The sequence below is a fragment of the Zosterops lateralis genome, assembly GCF_965231275.1.
Source record: "Zosterops lateralis genome assembly, chromosome: 17".
NCBI lineage: Eukaryota > Metazoa > Chordata > Aves > Passeriformes > Zosteropidae > Zosterops > Zosterops lateralis.
Window position 1 is genome coordinate 10,747,033 of NC_139777.1, and position 19,465 is coordinate 10,766,497.

General features: G+C 54.2%; 2 protein-coding genes across 2 annotated transcripts in view; one reads left to right on the forward strand and one right to left on the reverse strand.

The window, feature by feature from the left end:
* Positions 1–1,967, reverse strand: part of FBXW8 (F-box and WD repeat domain containing 8) — a gene marked incomplete at its 5' end in the record, with an annotated part of 51,963 nt that extends 49,996 nt beyond the window's left edge. The window contains one exon of the mRNA XM_083873952.1: positions 1,668–1,967. Coding sequence (XP_083730078.1) covers positions 1,668–1,967 — 300 coding nt within the window. The remainder of the gene's footprint in view (positions 1–1,667) is intronic.
* Positions 1,968–5,448: 3,481 nt separating this feature from the next.
* HRK (harakiri, BCL2 interacting protein) lies at positions 5,449–13,129 on the forward strand (the record flags this gene model as incomplete). The annotated part of the gene is made up of 2 exons (XM_083873838.1): positions 5,449–5,750; positions 13,066–13,129. The coding sequence occupies one exon, from the start codon at positions 5,449–5,451 to the stop codon at positions 5,701–5,703; it is 255 nt and encodes an 84-aa protein (XP_083729964.1). The 3' UTR covers positions 5,704–5,750; positions 13,066–13,129.
* Positions 13,130–19,465: the final 6,336 nt, after the last annotated feature.

Sequence of the window (19,465 nt, forward strand, 5' to 3'; positions counted from 1 at the left end):
TAAAGTTACTTAAAGCAGGACCTGCAGCCAACCTTGCTGCTCCCCTCCCTCCTCACCCACAATTTCCCTGCACAAACAGCTCCTTTTCCCTGCCCTGTCCCTTCCCTGCTCCCTCCCCACTGCAGATCCACAGGATGTGTTCTGTTTTTACGTGCTGTAAATCCCACTCAAGGGAAAACACCACGGGAGCCCCTCCAGGCCCATGTTCAGGGAGGCTCTGGGCTGGCCAGGTGTGATCCCTGTGCCTCCAGCAGCCACAGAGCCGCTCTGGAGCCACGGGCTGCCCACACAAATCATAGGAGCTCTTGGGCAGGGATTGGCAGCCCCAGGTTTATGAGCTCAGGCACCACTATGGATGTGTTCCTTCCAAACTGGAGCTGACTCGTGTCCAGGCAGCAGATCCTGGGCTGGCTGGATGCACACAGAGGTCTCCCTGCAAGGACTGAGGGCCTGCAGACACAGCAGTGCTGACACTGCTCAGCACCGACCGTGCTCTCGAGGAAAGGAGGGAAAAAGAGCAAAGAACAGCCAAAGAGGCTGTTTATAATCTGAGCTGCAAGGGGATTTATACCCTGCCTCACATAAACCCAGAAGTGCCTTTTTTTCCTACTTTGGTGCTGCAAAGGGGTCTAAGTTTAAATGAAGAGTAGCAATAGAAGAGACCTACAAAGAAACAAAGGAATGGGGTTAGGGAAGTGAGGAGAGGCAGAGGACAATCCCGATTTGGGATCTTCCTGAGGTTCTTCCTGATCATACTGATCCCACTCTAATGCAATCCTAACATTAGGGGCAGATCCAGGTTTTCTCACACCCCAAAACTCCCTGCAGCTTGCCCCCAGCACAAGGAAGCAGGGATGTTAAGTCAGCACCAGTCTGTCTAAAAGTCTACTGGAATGAGTCCAAAACTCAAATACAACCAGCCCCTTTGAGACAGATTCGGGCTCCTGTGTTCTAATGGAGCACTAATTCTGTAAATGGATTAATTTGTGCCTTGCAGACAGAAATTTAATCTGTTCCTTTTAATTTTTTTAAGCAAAGAGTAATTAGTCATAGTGAGGTTGGTGAGAAACAAGAAAATGAGTTTCCCCCCTAGTTTTCCTATACTGTAAATAACATCTCTATGGCATTTAGAGGATTTACCAAAATAACTTTTATCTGGTTCAGAACTGTATTTAAGACTATTTCCAAATTAACGCCTTTATTTAAGGAAGTAAAGCTTGTTTTCTTACTACACTGCTGCGTCACAAGGCAGGATATCCTTAATTACTGCACCCGCATCAAACTGCCTGAGTAAACAACAAAAAATCTTAAGAGGACAAAAAAAATATTATTCCATAGAGTGACGGAATATCTGGAGTTGGAAGGCCCCTCGAGAATCACCGAGCCCAACTCCTCGCCCCGCACAGGACACCCCAACATCCCACCCTGTGCCATTACACGGGACAAGCCGCTTTCAGAGGATTAAAACTTCGCAAAAGGATGTATAAGCAGAAGCTGAGGTTATAAACAAGCACACAGGAACACAAATTCAATGTTCCCTTTGCTCGCCGCCTCCCAGCGACCCCTGAACCGCGCCCCGGTACCGGCCCCACCGCCCGCCTTCCCGACTGGGGCCCGGCCTGTCCCGGCACAGCCCCGGGGCCGCCCCCGGCCCCGCGCAGCCCTACCAGGTCTCGGATCAGCTGTCCCAGCAGGTCGTCCCCATCTCCGGCTCCGTCCCCCGCGGGCTCCCCGGCGGGCCGGGCGGGGGCCGGGCTGCGGCGGGCCGGGGAGCCGCCGGCCAGCAGCCCGCGGGCCAGCGCCAGGTACCCGGGCTCGGCCGGGGGCTCCCGCGGGCTCTCTGCCGGCATCTCCGGGGACTCCTCCGGTGGCTCCTGAGGGGACTCATCCCGCCGCCGCCGCTTGGCGCCCCCGGCCCGCTCCTCCCGCCGCCGGGGCCGCTCCCGCTCCGCCGGCACCGCGGCCATGGCGGCGGGGCCGGCCCGGCTCAGCACGGAAACCGCGCCCCGCGCCCGCGCGTTCCGCCGCCACAAGGTTCCGCCGCCGCCGGCACCGGGGATGCGGCCGGGAATGAAGCCGGTGCTGGGGCCGGGGCTGTCACTTTGTGCTCCCCACACGAGAGCGGTGATGGCGGCCTGAGGGCCCGGCCTGGCTGTGGAGAACCGCGGGCGGCCGGGCAACGGCAGGGTCGGTCTGGGCTTTGGAACCCGCCGGGAGCCCTGAGCCATGGCCAGGGACAGGTTAGGGTCCCGCTGGGCACAGTGAGCCCCGCTGGGAGCCCTCAGCCCCTCACAGCCATGGCCAGCCCCGTTGGGAGCCCTCAGCCCCTCACAGCGATGGCCAGCCCCGCTTGGAGCCCTCAGCCCCTCACAGCCATGGTCGGCCCCGTGGGGAGCCCTCAGCCCCTCACAGCCATGGCCAGCCCCGCTTGGAGCCCTCAGCCCCTCACAGCCATGGCCTGTCCCGTGGGAAGCCCCCAGCCCCTCACAGCCATGGCCTGTCCCGTGGGAAGCCCTCAGCCCCTCACAGCCATGGCCAGCCCCGCTTGGAGCCCTCAGCCCTCACAGCCATGGCCGGTCCCGTTGGGAGCCCTCAGCCCCTCACAGCCATGGCTGGCCCCGCGGGGAGAAGCCGCTCCCACGAGAGGGTTATTGCCCTGGAAGTGACCACTCTGAGTGACCGCTGTACCTCTCTAAGGCCATTATGTCCTTTCTCTTGGCCATGTCTGAAGCCGAGGCGTCGCCCCGCCGCTGCCATGCCCACCGCACCTGCTGGGAAGGGGTTTTGGTGTTTGAATCGCTCCCAACTCCTGCGGCCACTGCAGCCCGAGAGCTGCTGCTTTCATGGCGTTTTGGGGAGGACACGAAGTTGGCTCACTTCCTCTTCAATATCAACACACCTTGGTGCTCAGAGGTTGTGTTCAAATGATGCTGAACCACGGCCGCAAAGCTTCTGCTGCTTCAGCCAGTCCAGCTGCCCAGGGGAGCAGAGAGGCCACGAGGACTCAAGTCTTCAGAACAATTCCTGTGGAGCCCTCAAGGAAATGGAACAGGCAAGTGATGTGTTGGAGTAAGTCAAACAGCTGGTCCCTCTAGAACAGACTGTAAAACACAGCCCTTGCTCTCAGCAGCAGCTTGTGCAGTTACCCCCACCCTGGTGTCCACCTTTACCTTCCTCACTGGCCACTTGCTGGTTTCTCTCCTCTACAGCTTGTTGCTGCCTGTGTTGTATATAAAACTCATCTTAATGAACATGAGCAGGTGTCCAGGAAGAACCCAAACGACCTCGTTTAGGGGAGGAACTCCTGTCTGTAGAAACCCTGGAAAAGACAGGTGGGTGAAGGCTGGCCATGCTTTGGCCATGTGTGCTGGACCCCAGAACCCCCTGCCCTGGGCTGAGCCCCCAGCGTGGGCAGCAGGAAAGGACAGGGGGATTCTGCCCCTCTGCCCTGCCCAGGTGAGACCCCACCTGCAGAGCTGCCCCAGCCCTGGGGTCCCCAACATGGAAAGGATGTGGAGCAGCTGGAGTGAGGCCAGAGGAGGAGATGCTGCCAGGGCTGGAGCCCCTCTGCTCTGGAGCCAGGCTGGGAGAGCTGGGGGTGCTCACCTGGAGAACAGAAGGCTCCAGGGAGAGCTCAGAGCCCCTTCCAGGGCCTAAAGGGACTCCAGGAGAGCTGGAGAGGGACTGGGGACAAGGGCTGGAGGGACAGGACACAGGGAATGGCTTCCCAGTGCCAGAGGGCAGGGCTGGATGGGAGATTGGGCAGGAATTGTTCCCTGGCAGGGTGGGCAGGCCCTGGCACAGGGTGCCCAGAGCAGCTGTGGCTGCTCCTGGATCCCTAGCAGTGCCCAAGGCCAGGCTGGACATTGGGGCTTGGAGCAGCCTGGGATGGTGGAAGGTGTTCCTGCCCATGGGAAGGGGTGGAATGGGATGATGTTTAAGGTCCTTTCCAACCCAAACCAGTCTGTGATTCTGTGACTTGTTTTCCCTACAAACCACCATTTGGAGGGACTTAGAGGAGGGGTCTCTCTGGGGTGCACATGCTGGTGAGCCCGGCCCTTGGTGGGATGGCAGACCAGGAGCTGCCCCTGCAGCAGGACATGGGGCTGTCCCAGGGAGGGTGGATGGGCTGGGATGATTTGTCAGGAGGTTCGTAGCAGCTTCTCTGCAAAGCGGGGGTGAAACGGGTCAATTTGTGGTGATTCCTGCCCCACAGGGAGCCCCCCGTGTCCGCCCCAGGGCCGGTGTGTGCAGGGAGCCCCGCCCGGGAGTGCCGGCCCCGCTCCTGTGCCCTGCAACCAGGGAGGCCCCCGGGCCCCGGGTCAGTGCCGGGGGCTGCGCGCTGCTGCCTCGGCCACCCGAAATGTGATCCGAATCCGTAATGCTGTGGGTGATGAAATCGGCTCCGGCTCTGTGTAATCCTCTCACTGCCCCCCTGCATCTCCTCGCTGTCCCCTCCTCCAGCCCACAGTCATCTGCAGCCTCACACTGTCTGTCTATCCCTACGCCGTCCCCTCTGTCCCCCAGTCCTCTCCCCACACTGTCCCCATACTGTCCCCTCTGTCCCCACACTGTCCCCATACTGTCCCCTCTGTCCCCACACTGTCCCCTCTGTCCCCACACTGTCCCCATACTGTCCCCTCTGTCCCCATACTGTCCCCTCTATCCCACACTGTCCCCATACTGTCCTCATGCCATCCTCTCTATCTCACACCTTCCTCACACTTCCCCTCTATCCCAAACTGTCCCTCTATCCCCACGCTGTCCCCTCTGTTCCACATTGTCCTCTCTATCCCCAAATTGTTCTTCCATCCCCACGCTGACCTCCCTGTCCCACTTTCCCCACTATCCCCTCTATCCCACACTGTCCTCTTCATCCCCCTGCTATCCCCCCCCTCCTATGCTGTCCCATCAATATCCCACCCTGGATACCAGAATCTTCCATCACACATCCCCTCCCTGTCCCACACTGTCATTCCATCGCCAGTGTCCCTGCATCCCCGTGCTGTCCCCTCCATCCCAACACTGTCCGTCTGTCCATCCATCCATCCATCCATCCATCCATCCATCCATCCATTCCCATGCTGTCCCACTGAACTCCCACCCCTCCGTGGGTACCACAATGTCCCACCACACCAGCACTGTTCCCCTCAGTCCCCCCATGTCCTTCCATCCCCGCACCATCACCCGCATCCCTGTGCCGTCCCCCCATCCCCGCGCCACCCCCCGTCCCTCCGCCGTCCCGCCGAACTCCCACACCACCGCCGGACCCCAGACCGTCCCACCACCCAGCCGCCGTCCCCCCCGCGCCGTCTCCCGGCTCCCCCCTCTCCGCCCGCGGCCGAGCACCGCCCCGCGGGGGATGATGTAACCCCCCGTCCCCCCCGTGTCCCGCCCGCGTCCCGCCCGCCGCACACTCGGCGGGCTCGGCGGCGAGCGGACGCAGCCATGTGCCCGTGCGCGCTGCGCGGCCCCCCCGCGCCCTGCAGCCCCTGCGGCCCCGGCCGCGCCGCCCGGCCCGAGGCCGCCGCCCGCCGGGTGGCCGCCCGCCTGCGCCGCCTGGGCGATGAGCTGGAGCAGCGGCGCAAGGCGCGGGGCCGCGGCCCCTCGGCCGCCCGCCGCCTGGCCGCCGTGGCGGGGCTGCTCTGCGCGCTCACGCCCGCGGCCGCGCTGGCCTGGCTGATCCGCAGGAGGAGCCTCTAGGGAGAGGGGCGCTGGACGGAGCGGGGAGCAGGCGGGACGCGCAACAGGTGGGCGCGGGACGGGGCGGCCGGCGGGGCTCGGAGCGGGACGGGCGGCGGGGGCGGGCGTGGGGGCTCGGCTCGGTCCGGCCCGGCCGGGCGCGCTGTCCGCGGTACCCGCGCCTCGCCGGGCTGCGGGGGCTGATCGCGGCAGCGCGCCGAGCCGCGGGCTGCTCGTGCTGCCGAGTCGCGCCGATCGCTCTCCTTTTCCTATCCCTCTCCCTCTCCTTTCCCCTCTCTTCCTCTCCCTGGACTCCTGGTGCCGGGTCGCACCGACCTGTCGCTCTCACCTCTCCCCATGTCCTCTCCATCCCCACTTTCCCTCTCTCCCCGTTTCCCAGGACTCCTCAAACGCCCCCTTTCCCCTTCCCCAAACTTTTCACGGCTTCCACTCCCGTGGCTCCCCTCCGCCCGCGCCATCCGTGCTCTGGTGGGGCAGTTCGAGCTCCGTGCCCGGCAGCGGCGGGGGCAGCTCAGAGGGAGCCGAGCAGGTCCCGTGTTGCCCCGGCTGCCTGTCCCGGGAGCTGGAGGATGCTCCTCACACCCGAGCCTGTCAAACCTCCAGCTCTCTTTTGCGTGGAGGAACTTTCCCTGTGCCCTGCCATTCCCTGGTGAGCTTTAGACCCACGGGCATCCATCAGTAAGGTCACTGAGTGGTGGAATGTCCCCACTGGAATGTCCAGTGGGGCAGCCTGGGACATTGACTCTGTGTTTTGGGTAATACCTTGCCCAGTGCTGGGGATTCTCCCCGAGGGGACTGGCCAGGAAAAGCACCCAAGTCCAGTTACTGCTGGTTTTGTGCTCCAGAGGCACTGAGCAAATGAGCAGCAGGTGACCAGGGCATTCCTGGTCCTATAACCTTCGTTGTTGTCATCCTGGTGACAGCTCTGGGGCTTGTGGGGACAGCTCTGCACCCTCCGCCCTGGGAGCACTCAGGGATACTGGGCATATGTGGGGTCACCTCAGTGATTTTGGGTGCTCTGTAGTGTTCTTTGGGTCGTGGATTTGTCGCCACAGACCTAAGGAGCACGGGCTCCTCTTTTGGTGCTTTAAATTGCATCATAAACACCCCCCAGTGTCTGTCTGTGTTCAGGAACAATTTCAGTGCATGTCTAACTTTCAGCGTGCACTGGTATCCCACCGGCTTGGATAGGGTAGTGTGGGGGGGAAGTCAGGTTATCAGAGAGTGTAAAAATGAGATTTTCCAGCAGGTCTGTGTGTTTGCACTGTGTGTGTGCACACTGGGGGGGGCATTGTTGTCATCCCTCTGAGCCACCACTGCTGCGTCTGGCGGGAGGTTCTGCTGGTCACCTTTGGAAAGCTTTCTTCAAAACAAAAACAGACAACTGTGGGGTTTTGGTGAATCAAAGCCTCAATTTCTATAAAAGCAGGCACTGGATGGTGCCTGCAGGGCTGTGCCCAGCAGATCCCTCAGAGGTGGTGTCAGTGGTGTGGGGCTGTGGTCAGGAGCAGAGCAAACACATCTCTCCCTCCCCATCAGTTTGTGGCGAGTTTGGTTCCAGTGTTTGGAAGCAAACCCACCCGTCTGCCTTGCTGGCCTCTCTGAGCTCAAACAGAGTTGAAATCCAAGGGGGAGCTGCACTGATCTCCCTTATCTAATGTCTCAAATGTCCTTTTTCTTTCTAACAAGCCAGGGAAAATCCTCCCTGCCCAGTCTGGGACTCCATCCCAAGCAGAGAAGGTGGCAGGTGAGCAGGGCTGGCAGAGGAGCCTGTTAGCTGGCCCCGGTGGTCCATGCACACACTGAGCCCAGACTTCCTGGCAATCCCACGAGGCCATAGCTGTTTGGAGTATTAATTTTTGTGAAGGTTTATTGGGCAGACACTATTCTTTTCCCCAATCTCTTCTGCTGTTGCTCCTGGAGTCCTCACTTCCATTTCTGCCCACCAGTTGCTTATAAGTGGCTTTGATGAGAGGCTGTGGAAAAGCCAAGCCTTATCCTGGGCGCCTCCGAGGCGAATTCCATGGGCAGCACGTCCTGCCCACGGCTTCAAAGGCTGTCACAGACAGTGTTGAGCTGCCTCCAAATGCTCCTGGACACAAATACACATGTAAAGCTTAAAAGGAGCTCCTGGAGTGGGATGGGAAGCGGTTTCAGGGATAAAGGTGTGAGATGGTGACACTCTCCTGGCTGTGACACTCTCCTGGCTGTCCCTGTGTGCAACCTGTCCCACTCCTGCCACGTTTCTAAGGCACAAGTGACCAAGCTGCAGATGAAAATACAATGCAAGCCCAGAATAATTAACTGTGTCATCTACACCTCAGTTCCTGGGTTATTTTGGCCATTAATAATCTTTTCATCCTGAGCAGTAATTTGCTTCCACCAGTTTCTGAGGTTTCTGACAGTCTGCAGTGTCTCAGAGCCCCAGTGACAGTGCAGTGAGCTGGGTTAGCCTTTGAGATAAGGTAAGACAGTGTTTGATTACCTCAGCAGAGTATTTCTGAACAAAACAGGCATTTTCCTGCCATCCTCAGAGAACTCTGCAGTGACAATAACATTGTCCTGCAACAAGCTGGGAAGTCCAGCCTCTAACCACTTGTGATCTTGGGATGTCATGGAAAGGCTGGTAAGAGGAGAGTAACTTGTACAGTTAATGAGTGCCCTGCAGAGTCAGCCTTTGTCTCATGATCTGGTGGTTGCAGAAGGAATGGGGAAAAGAGGAAAAAGCCAGTTTCAGCTTGGGTTATTCCTCGAGTTCCCCTCCTGCTTTTTCAAGAGGCAGCAGCATTAGCTGCTGTGAGCGTGCGTATGGCTTCTGAGGCAGAAGGTTCCCTCAGCTTGTTCCCCCAGCTCTGTGGCTTTACACAACAGCAGAGCTCAGGGAACAATCCTGTGCTCCAGGGAGCCCTCCTGCTCCCACAGCCCTGGGTGATGCCAGTGAGAGCAGGACTGGGGCCGCTGTGTGTGACCAGCTCACATCTGCGGACCGTGCTCGGGCTTTGGGGACGGGTGCTTTGCAACTGGCAGTTCTGTAATATGTAATCTGACATCACCTTGAAACATCCAACCAGGGCATGAAGTATAGTTGTCAGGTGCCAGTTTGGCATACAATGTCACTTGTATTTCGCTCTGTTAGTTCAGGAGTGGCAGTGTATTAAAATCAAACCCTACTTGTCCCTGCCAGCTCCATCAGTCTGGTTCCGTGCCCACTGTGTTGCCAGGAATTCCCCCCACTGTTTGCTGCGAGGTTCATGCAGAGCCACTCTGTCCAAAGTCTCAGTGCAGTTAATTATCTGTATTAAAACTGGGTTGATAAGATTTCTGGAGATGTCCCACTGAGCTGTGCAGGAGAACAGAGCAAACGAAGGACCAGAGGCAGTGGAGATGCAGAGAGCTGGTTCTGCACCAGGACAAACATCCAGCCTCGTGCACCCCGTGTGTGTCCCTCACACAAAGAGGCAGGCTCTGTTGTTTATCCTCCTGGATCAGGAAAAAGCCAGCCCTTCCCAGTGGCAAGCATCCTGCTCAAAAAAGCCAAAGGTCCCTGCCACCCTGGCCCCAGCCTCACAGTTAAATTGAATAAAGAAAACCTTCAGCATTAACTCTCCCGACAAACAAGCATCAGAGTTTGCACAAACAAACAGCAGCCCAGAAATGGCTCATTCCACAGGTGGCCTCAGGCCAAGCAGGACAGTCTTTGTGGGAGGATTGGAGCCCAAATGTATTTTTTTTACTGTCTGGGTTCCCTGGTCTTTGCCTGGTCTTCCTATGCAAAGATCTCTCGGACACACAGTTCTTCCCCGTTCATTCCTAGTACTCCTGAGCCCCCTCTCAATTGTTTCTTGGTCTTCCAAGTTCCCCTTCCATCTCCCGCGGAGATGCTAATGAAGTGTGAGTGTACACGGATGGGGCTGCTTGGGAATTTGACAGGGCTCTTGCCCAGCCCTTGTTCCCTCATTAAGCTGCTGCTGCGAGGACGGAAGCGATTGTGCCTCGTTTAGTCCCTGCCTCCAGCGTGCCCTCAGCGATCCAAGCCCTTGGATCTATTTTTCCCTTTCAATATATCAATAACTGTTATTTTGTTTATTAGCGGTGGGACGTGTGCCAAGCGAGTGGCCCCTGTAATCCATTTAAATGGAGCAGTTCCATGCTGACACAGTAGCTGTGAGCAGAACTCCTTCTTCCAGCTGCTGCCGGAGCCGGGAGCTCAAACTCTGCTCTGGCTTCCCAAAAGTGCTGCCCAAAGGTGGCTTCTCCTCCCCTCCCTGAATAAAGATCACTCCGAGAAGTGCTAAGAGACACAGGACCCCCTACCTGAGTCATTTCATGCCCATCCCACTCAGCATCCATGAGAAAAGCAGCTTGGGTTTTTTTTGGTAAAGCTGTGGGATAAGGCTGGAGAATTCCAGATAATTGGGAAATGGAGCAGCCTGTGTGTGGTGAAGCACCGGGATGTGGCGAGGTTGGCTGAGGTGGGTTTGCAACCAAAGCCATTTGTTGTCTCATAACCTTATTGCTTCATTTGTGCAATGGTTGAGAGCGACTTTCTGAGCAAAATTTGTCTCTCCCTGAATTCCTGGGCACAGACAGATACATCACCAAAGGGAATGGCAGTTCCCATGAAAAAATGTCAGAGGAAGTGAATTCTTTCTTATAACTCCCATCCATGTTTCCAATAGACACTGCAATTTTTCATACAGGCACTCAGCCATAATTCCTTTTATTTCATAAGGAAATTAAAATGGTGATAGTTGTGGACAGTTTCCCCCAAAGTTTCAGCCTTTCAAGAATGGCGTATAAAATGATCAATTTTTCAGCAGCTCTACAGAAGGGATATGCTGGCTCTCTTTCCAACTTACTATCCACCCCAGTACAAATGGGATGTAGTTTGGCTTTCCTCAGCCTTTTTCAGACCCAAAGTACCAAATTTTGCTCTGTCTGCTGAGTGCCTATTGTGGGAAATTTGGAGTAACTCCACTGGAGTCAATTGGGTTGCCCTGGATTTACGGTGCTGTAAATGAGATCAGAATTGGCTCAAAGTATATTCCATTAATGAGTCAGATACTGGCAATGCAGCCAATATGCACCCAGAAATGGCTTTAACACAGCCTAGGATATTCAAAATTGGTTTATTGAGAGATGGGCTCAGGGCCAGGATTCTGGGGTTCTCTTTTATTCTTTCCATGAAATTCACCTTCCTGCAGAAGGCCAGCACGAGGCTGATGCAAAACTTAAGAGCCATTTAAGCCCTTAGAATGGGGCTTGCGAGATGCATAAACGTTGTGCTGAGCTCTTTGCTTGCCCTGCAGCAGATTTATCGCTTGGAGTTCAAGATGTTCTAGGATTTATCAACTTTTACAGGTTTTTATAGATTTTCTATACGTTAAGTGACACAGAGAGACAGTTTGTAAAGCACAGTGACACCACGGATGATCTGTTGCCAGCCAAGGGTGGCACAGCAGGACAAGGGTTCAGAGCTTGGCAGCTGGAAGTGCTGCTACAGGAGAAATAATAAATAAGGATTAAATAGTTTGGTGTGGAGGAAATCCTTTAATCAACTCCTGAACTATTTATTCCAGTGTAACTTGAGTAAATATCTCACCTCTTGGAGCGGAGGCAGCCACATCCTCCTGCTGTGTACAGTGCCACACTCACAGCCCCAGCTGTGCCCTGCTCTGGGGAATTCTGGCATCTTGTGTGGGGAGTGCAGGTGCCCAAATCCCCTCCTGGTGATGTTTCCCAGGTCTGGAGAATCCACTATTGCTGTGTGTCTGTCCCTGAGCACACGGGGAGGCAGGAAGGGCTGTGTCCCAGGCATGCAGCTCCCGAGGCTGAGCAGAGGCACATTCCAAGCCCTGGGCTATCCCTGCATTGAGTCCCCGTGCCCAGCTGCTGCTTTTGTGTAGCTGTCTTTGTCCCTTCCCACACAGCAAACACCTCTCCTATTTACCTTCTGCCAAAAAAGCCAAGCACAGCTCTGCTAAACCACTTTGGGATACTCCAGTACTTCCAGAGGGCAGGTGGGATGTGGGAGATGGAGCTTGGAGCTGCAGCAGCCCTGGGATGGGGCTGACAGCCTTGATCACAGCCAGACTGGAAATGTGCTTCATCCCGGCCTTCCTCCTTCCAGCTATTCCCACTGTCGCTTCGGGTTCCTTGAAACTAGAAAATGCTGGGAATGAGGGAGGGAGAGGCTGGAATTGCCACATCCTGTGCACAGCTGGCAGGATCTGGGATAAAGCAGACACGGTTCAGTCTTCTGCCGAGGAACCAGAGCCATTCCAGGTGGCTGGAACAGGGAAAGGTCACAGCCCCGAGCTGCGTTTGGGCTCAGCTCTCAGGCACAGGGAGGCATTGCTGGGGTGTCCTGGGGTCAGAACTTGGACTGATGATCCCTGTGGATCCCTTCCACTCGGGATACTCTGTGGTTGTGCTCAGAGTCCGTGGCAGCACCAGAATTTACCTCTTTCCCTGGAGCTTCAGCCCATCCCAAGGCTGTCTCCTGCTACCCTCCCGCTGGCATGACCAGGGCAGGACAGCCGGGAGGGATTCCGGAGCGGGGCGGCTCAGGACCTGCCCCGGAGCTATTGGCCAGCCCTAATTACTCTGTGACTTCATGGCTGCTGCAATTGCACCGGCAGCGCCTCCCCCCCTTCTCCCAGCGGTGAAATCACCTCATCCCTGCGGCCGGCAGAGATTTCTCCGTGCAGGTTTTCCTAGGATCTCTCACTGTCACAGCCTGCCAACGAGAAATCCACGGCATCTGCCCCAGCCAGGGCTGCTATCAACAAACTGCGGGATAAACGCTGGGACATGGGAATTTCATCGCAGATGCCCCTTGGGCACCTCTCCTGCTAATTTGCACTTAGATGGGTGCCTTTCTCTGAGCGCTTTATTAATTAAGGCTCGCAGCCCACCTGTGAGGCAAAGAAGTTATTAGTGCCCTCATTTTCCAGCAGAAGTGAAAGCAGTGGTTTGCCCGAGGCCACAAATCTAATCAGTGGCAGAGACAGGAATGAGTGAGTTCTTGCAGTCTCCTGTGATATTCCTTGCACCCCACTGCCTACCTGGAACAAATTTAATGGCTTCCCTAAAAGTTCACATTTTTGTTAACACGATGTAGATGAAGCCAGAGCACCCAAAAGGAGCCTGGCAAGGAGGAGAGCTCCCAGGACTCTGCAGTACCCAGGGCCAAAGGCACCATCCCCTGTCTGAGCCACAAACCATCCTCCCCATAAATTCCGCACCTCTTCTTGTCTGTAAATTTAGTAGGAGGGTTCAAGCATAAATTTAAAAGAAGCTTTTATTGTACCCAGTGCATCAACATAATTAACACCCAACCCCATTCTTTTGCTTTCCTAGGCTGGAGCAAACCCTGTGCCCTTGGAGAAAATTGTTTCCCCTTTTCCTCCAGGGAATCCAGAGCCTGAGCAGCAGCTGTGAAGAGTGGAGAGAAAGAAAGAAGTGGGAGATGCTGGAAGTGCTTTGGGCGACGTGAGAAGGAGGATTTGCCCGGAAGGAGCTGTTCAAGGGCCCAGCAGCAAACCAGAGACACAAAACCTGCTTATATATAGAAGAATGTAACCCCTGTGTATGCAGACGTGGACGCGTGCATGCCTTGTCGAGAGCGTAAGCGACATTCCCTGTAGATCGCTGCTGTCAGCAGCCCTACTCCTGCAGGCCCAGCCTTGGCACTGCTGCTGGCCCTGCTGGACACCACCCACTGCCCTGCTGGCCCGTTTGTGCAGCAGGATGAGGAGGAATCTCTACACCCAGATTAGCAATCCTGAGAATTCCAAGCGTGCTGCGGCGCGGGCACGGCCCAGGCGTGGCGGGGAGCGGGCTCGGACAGCAGTTTGTGTGTGTAAATATTCATGCTCTGGCACCGGGGGAGAGCAGCTTTCCTATGACTTTAGTTTCTCTGGTGCTACATTTAATATTTGTCTGGGGCTAAACTGCCTCTCTTGTGGTGCTACAGTTTCCCCAAGAGGATGTTCTGAAATGAAACGTGGGACAAGGAAAGATCTATTTTGGTTATTGATATTTATACACAAGATAGCAAAAAATAAGACTTGTTGAGAAGGTGCTATTTTTTTTTTCTTTCTTTCAATCTCTGCAGAAACTAAGACAAAACAAATAATCTACCCCAGAAGTTTATAAAACTCCTTTTCTTTGGAGCAGTTCTTTTTCTTTTGACAGTGTGGAGCTTGGGAAGCAGCAGGCACTGAGGTGGAAAGGACACAGGGCCCTTTCCACTGCAGTGTGCACATCAAAGTCTGCTAGAGCAGCACTTCTGCAGCTCCAGAGCTGGGAATTCTCCTGCATGGTGATTTATTTAGTCCCAAATCCCGTGAACCAGGGAAGAGAACTCTTATCCAGACAGATCACTAGAACAGGGGATAACAGGAGAACTTGGCCTTAGAAGTCAAAGGGCTTTTTTCAGTCTAGTACTGAGCACTTTTTTCCTTGCAGCCAAAACTACCTGTCAGAATTCGGGTACCTTTCACATAACAGCAACCTGTGCACAGTTTTTTAGAAACATTTTTCCTACCTTCAGATATTTGCACCAGAAAATTGACCCTGCCATGCCAGGGAGGGCATTTTCAAAGGCATAAAGGAATGTTAGAACCCGATTTCTAAAGGAAATTTGGCTCCTTATTTTTAAAAATACTTCCTACCCCTCGCCCAGCCCAGGAAGAGTGGCCACTGTGGACAGTCAGACCTTGCATTTTCCACTGCTGCAGGAGAAAGGTTTCTAAGCAATCTGAAAGCTAAATTCTCCCTTTATCAAATATTCACCACAGTGTTTTGAACCCCTGCACACATTTTCCTGGCTGTTATTGATCCAAGTCCATTCCCAAACAGCAGCAAGGGCTCTGCTGGAAGAGCAGATTGTTCCTAGTGAAGAGCCTTGCCCTGCCTTGGGTGATGTGCAGTGTTGGGAGGGGTGGTGTAGCTCTGTGTAGTTTGTCTGTCCATACCCTTTGGATGGTCTCAGAGCCACAGGGACCAATGAAACATTTTCCTGCCATTTTTGGCCTGATGCTCAGTAATCCTCAGCATCCTGAACCCCTTCCCAGCTCAGTCTCCTACAGAAACAGAAGTCTCCATTCTAACAAAAGGAGGAACCTCAGCTGATTCCAGCAGTGCTGCCAGTGCTAGGCAGAGCCTTGAAAATATCAATTTCTAGAAATCCCTGGAATGTGGGAGTGAAATTGTGTGCATGGAATCACCCAAGTCCCACTTGAACAGGAACCAGGGATGTGACACTTGGCTGTAGGGGACACCCCCTGCAGCTCTGCCCTGGGGACAGGCTGGGTCACATCCCTCAGAGGCTCTCCCAGATATTCCTCACCTTTATCAGCTCTGAATGTAATGTAGTGCTCACCTGGAATAGGCATTATTCCATTTTCCCTGTGCACAGCTGGCACTGCCCTTGGCTCTCCTGCTGCCCTGGCTGTTGGGGGCTGCAGCCTTCAGGCTGCTCCCAGTGTTCCAATTCCCTTGGAACAGCACAGCCAAGGAAAAGGAAAGGAAGTTCTGTCCTCCTCACCTCGGGAGAGCCCCCAAATCTGTGATCAGCCCCAGTGCAGGGACTGGCTGATCTCCCTCAGTCCCAACCCTCCGTGGACAGGCTTGTCTGTAAAAATTCCCAAACCTCAGAGCTCCCAGGGGATTACTCTCCTCAGGGGCTCCAAACAGTCAGCAAAAAATGTTAAAGGACTTGTCCTGCCCAGCATGGAACAAGCACATCTGTGGTGCTTCCCAAGTGGAAACCAGAGCAGGTCTGGTGCCCCAAATCCTGCCTTGTTCCTGGTTTGCTTCACTTTTGTAGTTCCAAACTGGATGTTTTGCATGAGCCGAGGGTGAAGTTTTGGAGTTTTGTAGCCAGAATTCCCTGTACAGAACTGGAATTCCTTATTTGAGGGTAGGGATTTGTCAAAGCCTTACATTTTGTGGTGTAATTGCTATCCTTGAACGCCTCCATTTTTTGACAAGGAGTGTTTTTATCCTTTCTACAAGATCTGCTTTGCCCCCGGTCGGTGTTTGCACGGAAAGGGAAGGGTGCTGTGAACTCCCTGGAAATTCCCTGTCCCCTCCTGTGGGCAGGAAACCGGCACAGTTCCCCTCTGGCCCTTTTGTTTTCTCACAGCAGCCGAGCAATCCCTGGGCTGGGTCAGCTGGGAAGGCCGGGGAGGGGTAACAGAGCCCTCTCGGGTTTCAGCAGCCAGCAGAGCACAGTTATGAGCTCATAGTCTGTGCAGAGCACGGCTGGGAGGGAACTCTTCATGAATTTTTAAAGTAGTTCTCTGCCAAGACAGCTCCCAGCACAACCTGGGATTCCGTATTCCAAGGTACAAGAGCAGCCTGGTGTGGGCTCAGCTCCTCTGCCACCTGCTCCAACAGCTCCCCTGGCCAGTGAACCCACTGCTGGGTGACACCAGGGCAGGGCTTGGCCCATCACTGCCACATTCCTTCCTCTTCTCATGCAGAATTATTTTCAGCAGGTAAAAAAGCACGCAATGGGCCCAGGCCTCCTGTCACACACCTTGGTGTGCCCAGGAGGGGCAAACCTCAGCAAATCACCCAGAGCAGGTGGAGCTGTCAGTGGGCAGGGGGGAGAATCCCATCCTGCTTCAGAGCAGGGAGCCAGGAATTCCTCTTTGAACCAAGCCCAAAGCTAAAGCAATTCCCTTAAATCCCAAACACTTCTTGAGTCAATTCCATCTGATTTGTGAGATTGTTTTGTTTCTGTATCACAGTAAAAGTTATAAAGGTCTCAAACCCTCAGCATGAGCAGAAGCAGTTCCTGCTGTTGAAATCCATGACAAACTGAACTGGTTAAACTGGTGCAGTGTCTGTCCACAGGCAGCCTGGAATGAGGCATTCCCAGCTGGAAAATGGCACTGCCCTGGGAAAAATGGCCCCAGTGAGGACAGAATAGCACATAAAGTTCAATTTTCCTACACAACATCTGTCCCTGATCTCGACAGGAGCCTGGGATGTACAGAACAGATACCTGAGGCTCCTGGACACACCTTGTCCATGTCCAGCCCTCCTGGCTGTATCCCAGCTCCCCAGCAGGTGCACAACTTTCCTTGGAGCCAGTTTGCTCCCAGCAAATTTGATTTTCAATCCAGGCTTCAAACTCAGCCTTGTTCTTGTGTAACTGCTGTGTGTGAGCTGAACTTTCCATCTCATGGTGAGGAGACTCTGGTCATGCCAATGCACATCCAAGGGCTGAGGGAATTGTAAACACCAAGGGAATTGGGCTTCCCTAGGACCAGCCAGTCTGAGAAGAGGGGAGGGATCCTCATCTGCTGCTCCTGCCTTGGGTTTCTACCCCACAAAATCCAAACAGGTGAATATTTTTCCCTGACAATATTTATTTGAGTACAGGAGTGAATTTTGATGGGACTTAAGTGCCCACTCTGAGGGAATTACTGAAGTGCTTGAATTTCCCAAGGTTTTTAATATTTACAGGAAGTGACTTTGGAGCTTGATAAATATTCACTGAAAGCATCTGAGGATTAAATGGCCATTATTAATTACACCTTTATTAGTTACTCCATTAGTAGTTACAGGTGGCACCAAGCAGAGCAAACCCAGCTGCAGTGGGATTTAATTCCCTGGGTTTTTACAGCATCCCTTTTCCAGTCATTCACCACAGTTTATTACAAAACCCTCCCATCCTCCTTAGTCCTGAGGCCACTGGGAATTCCCCAGCCTCTCCCAGGGGCATTGCCAAGGGAATGGCAGGCAGGGAATGCCCAATTCCTGGCATTTTGCTGATCCAGTACCATTGGGATGTAACAGCAGGGACACTGTGCAGGTTTCCCCTCACCAAAGCAAGGGCAGGGCCTGTGCTCGGAGTTCCTGGAGCTCCAGGAGGCTCCTGGTCCTGGCTGGATGGGGCTTCTCTCTTTTGTAAAAGGAATTTCATATGCTGAGACTCTTTGTACATATTTATAAGGAATTTATTAAAAAAAAAAAAAAAAAAAAGAAAAATAACTGTTCAATGGCAAAAAAAGGCTCCGGGTTTTATTTCTTCTCCCAGAAGAATTTCCTTCCACAGCCTTCCCTGTTTTCCCATGGAAATCAACTGGTTCCCAGCAGCTGTCATTGGAACTGAAGTTTCCCCTGGATGTTTTATGGTCCAAGTGTCACGTTCTAGGAGAAGGTAGGACTGTCCTCCCAAAAAAACCCCTCACAACTTTAAAAATGCAAACCCACACTTTCCCTTTTATTTCCTGCCTTGCCACCAAATAAAAACCAAATTTTGAAGCAGTTTCTGTAGAGCTGGGCTCCTCCTGAGCTTTTCCTACACTTCTCCAAACACATTTTCCAGGAGCATTTAGGGAAAAAAAATCAGAACAAGAAGTAGCTTTTCAAACAGTTTGAAAGCAGAAACACCAAGCCTTGGGTTCACTGGCACTGCAGTGACACTGAGGCCTTTCAGAAACTCCCTGCCCGTGGAATCACTGATTTCCCTTTTCCTGGTGAATATTCCAGGCTATCACACATAACATTTTTATGCCCAAGGAAAACCTTGCTCCCTGCTGAACTCTCTCCCATCCCAAAGATAGGAAAGCTCTTCCCATTGCAGAGAGCAATGAGATTCCTTGGCTTAGTTCTCCACTTTCCCAGGATCCATTAGACAAGAATTTGACATCACTTTGTTTTGGAAAGTAAAGCTTTTCCTCCTCTGCTTCCCTGGACCTCCCAAGGCAGGTTTGGACTCTCCTCAGCTCAGGCTCTGCTCTCCCCATTCCTCCTCAGCCACACTGAACTCTTATTTCCAGAGAAATGTGGAGCCTTAATCCTGTTCCCATCAGCTCCCGTTTGCTTTAATTCCTCCCCTGTGGAGTTTCCATCAGCACAGTCACAGTCTCGTTCCCTCGGGAGCCTCTTCCCGCTGATGGCTCGGGTGGGGCTGTCACCTTGAGCCATTTCCATGGCAATGAGCCGGGGAGATGCTGCTGCTCCTGACGGGTGGGAGCAGAGGTGCTTTGGGGACAGGGAAAGCTCCAGAACAAACAGCAGCTCGCTCTGAAGGCTGGTGCTGCTGGAGAACCTCAGCGAGACCTCAGCCACAGGGATGGGGTTAATCCCTGTTCATTCCTGCCAGGGATCTCCTGCTGGAGCTCGAGGCTTTCCCTGCTGGAGGACCCAGGCAGGGCCTGGCTGAGGAGCACAGGGCAGACACTGAGTTTGTGGGATGCTCTTGGCCGGGTGCTGGATTTCCATCCAGACAAACCCAACTCCACTTTAACCTCCCTCTGCTCTCCCCAAAGACAGGGAAATCAGAAAGTCTCATCATGAAAATGAAAGAGGAAAAACATTCCCAGGGAAAGGAAGTGTCCTCTCCACCTTCACTGGTGGGGTCCTTCCCAAGCTCCCTGTGATTTTCTTAGGGTGACAGCACGTGCCATTTGTGTAATCAACTGGAAAAACAGCAGCTGGGAAATGACATTTCTCCAACTGCAACTTTGGACCCGAGGTTCTGAAGCACAGCTCAGGAAGAGTTCTCAGAGAGGTGCTGTGTAATTCTATAAAGCCATGGATTCAGGGAATGTAGGGCCAGGTAACATGAAGCTGCGCAGCCAGAGCACATGCAGTCACATCTCTGGACATGCAGTGTTTGCCCACACTAAAAGAACAGGAACACAGGAAACATCCCAGACATTATAACCCTGTCAGCTCCAGAAACACTCTGGAGTTTGCCATAACATAACCCACACCTCCCCTGCCCTTCCAGGGC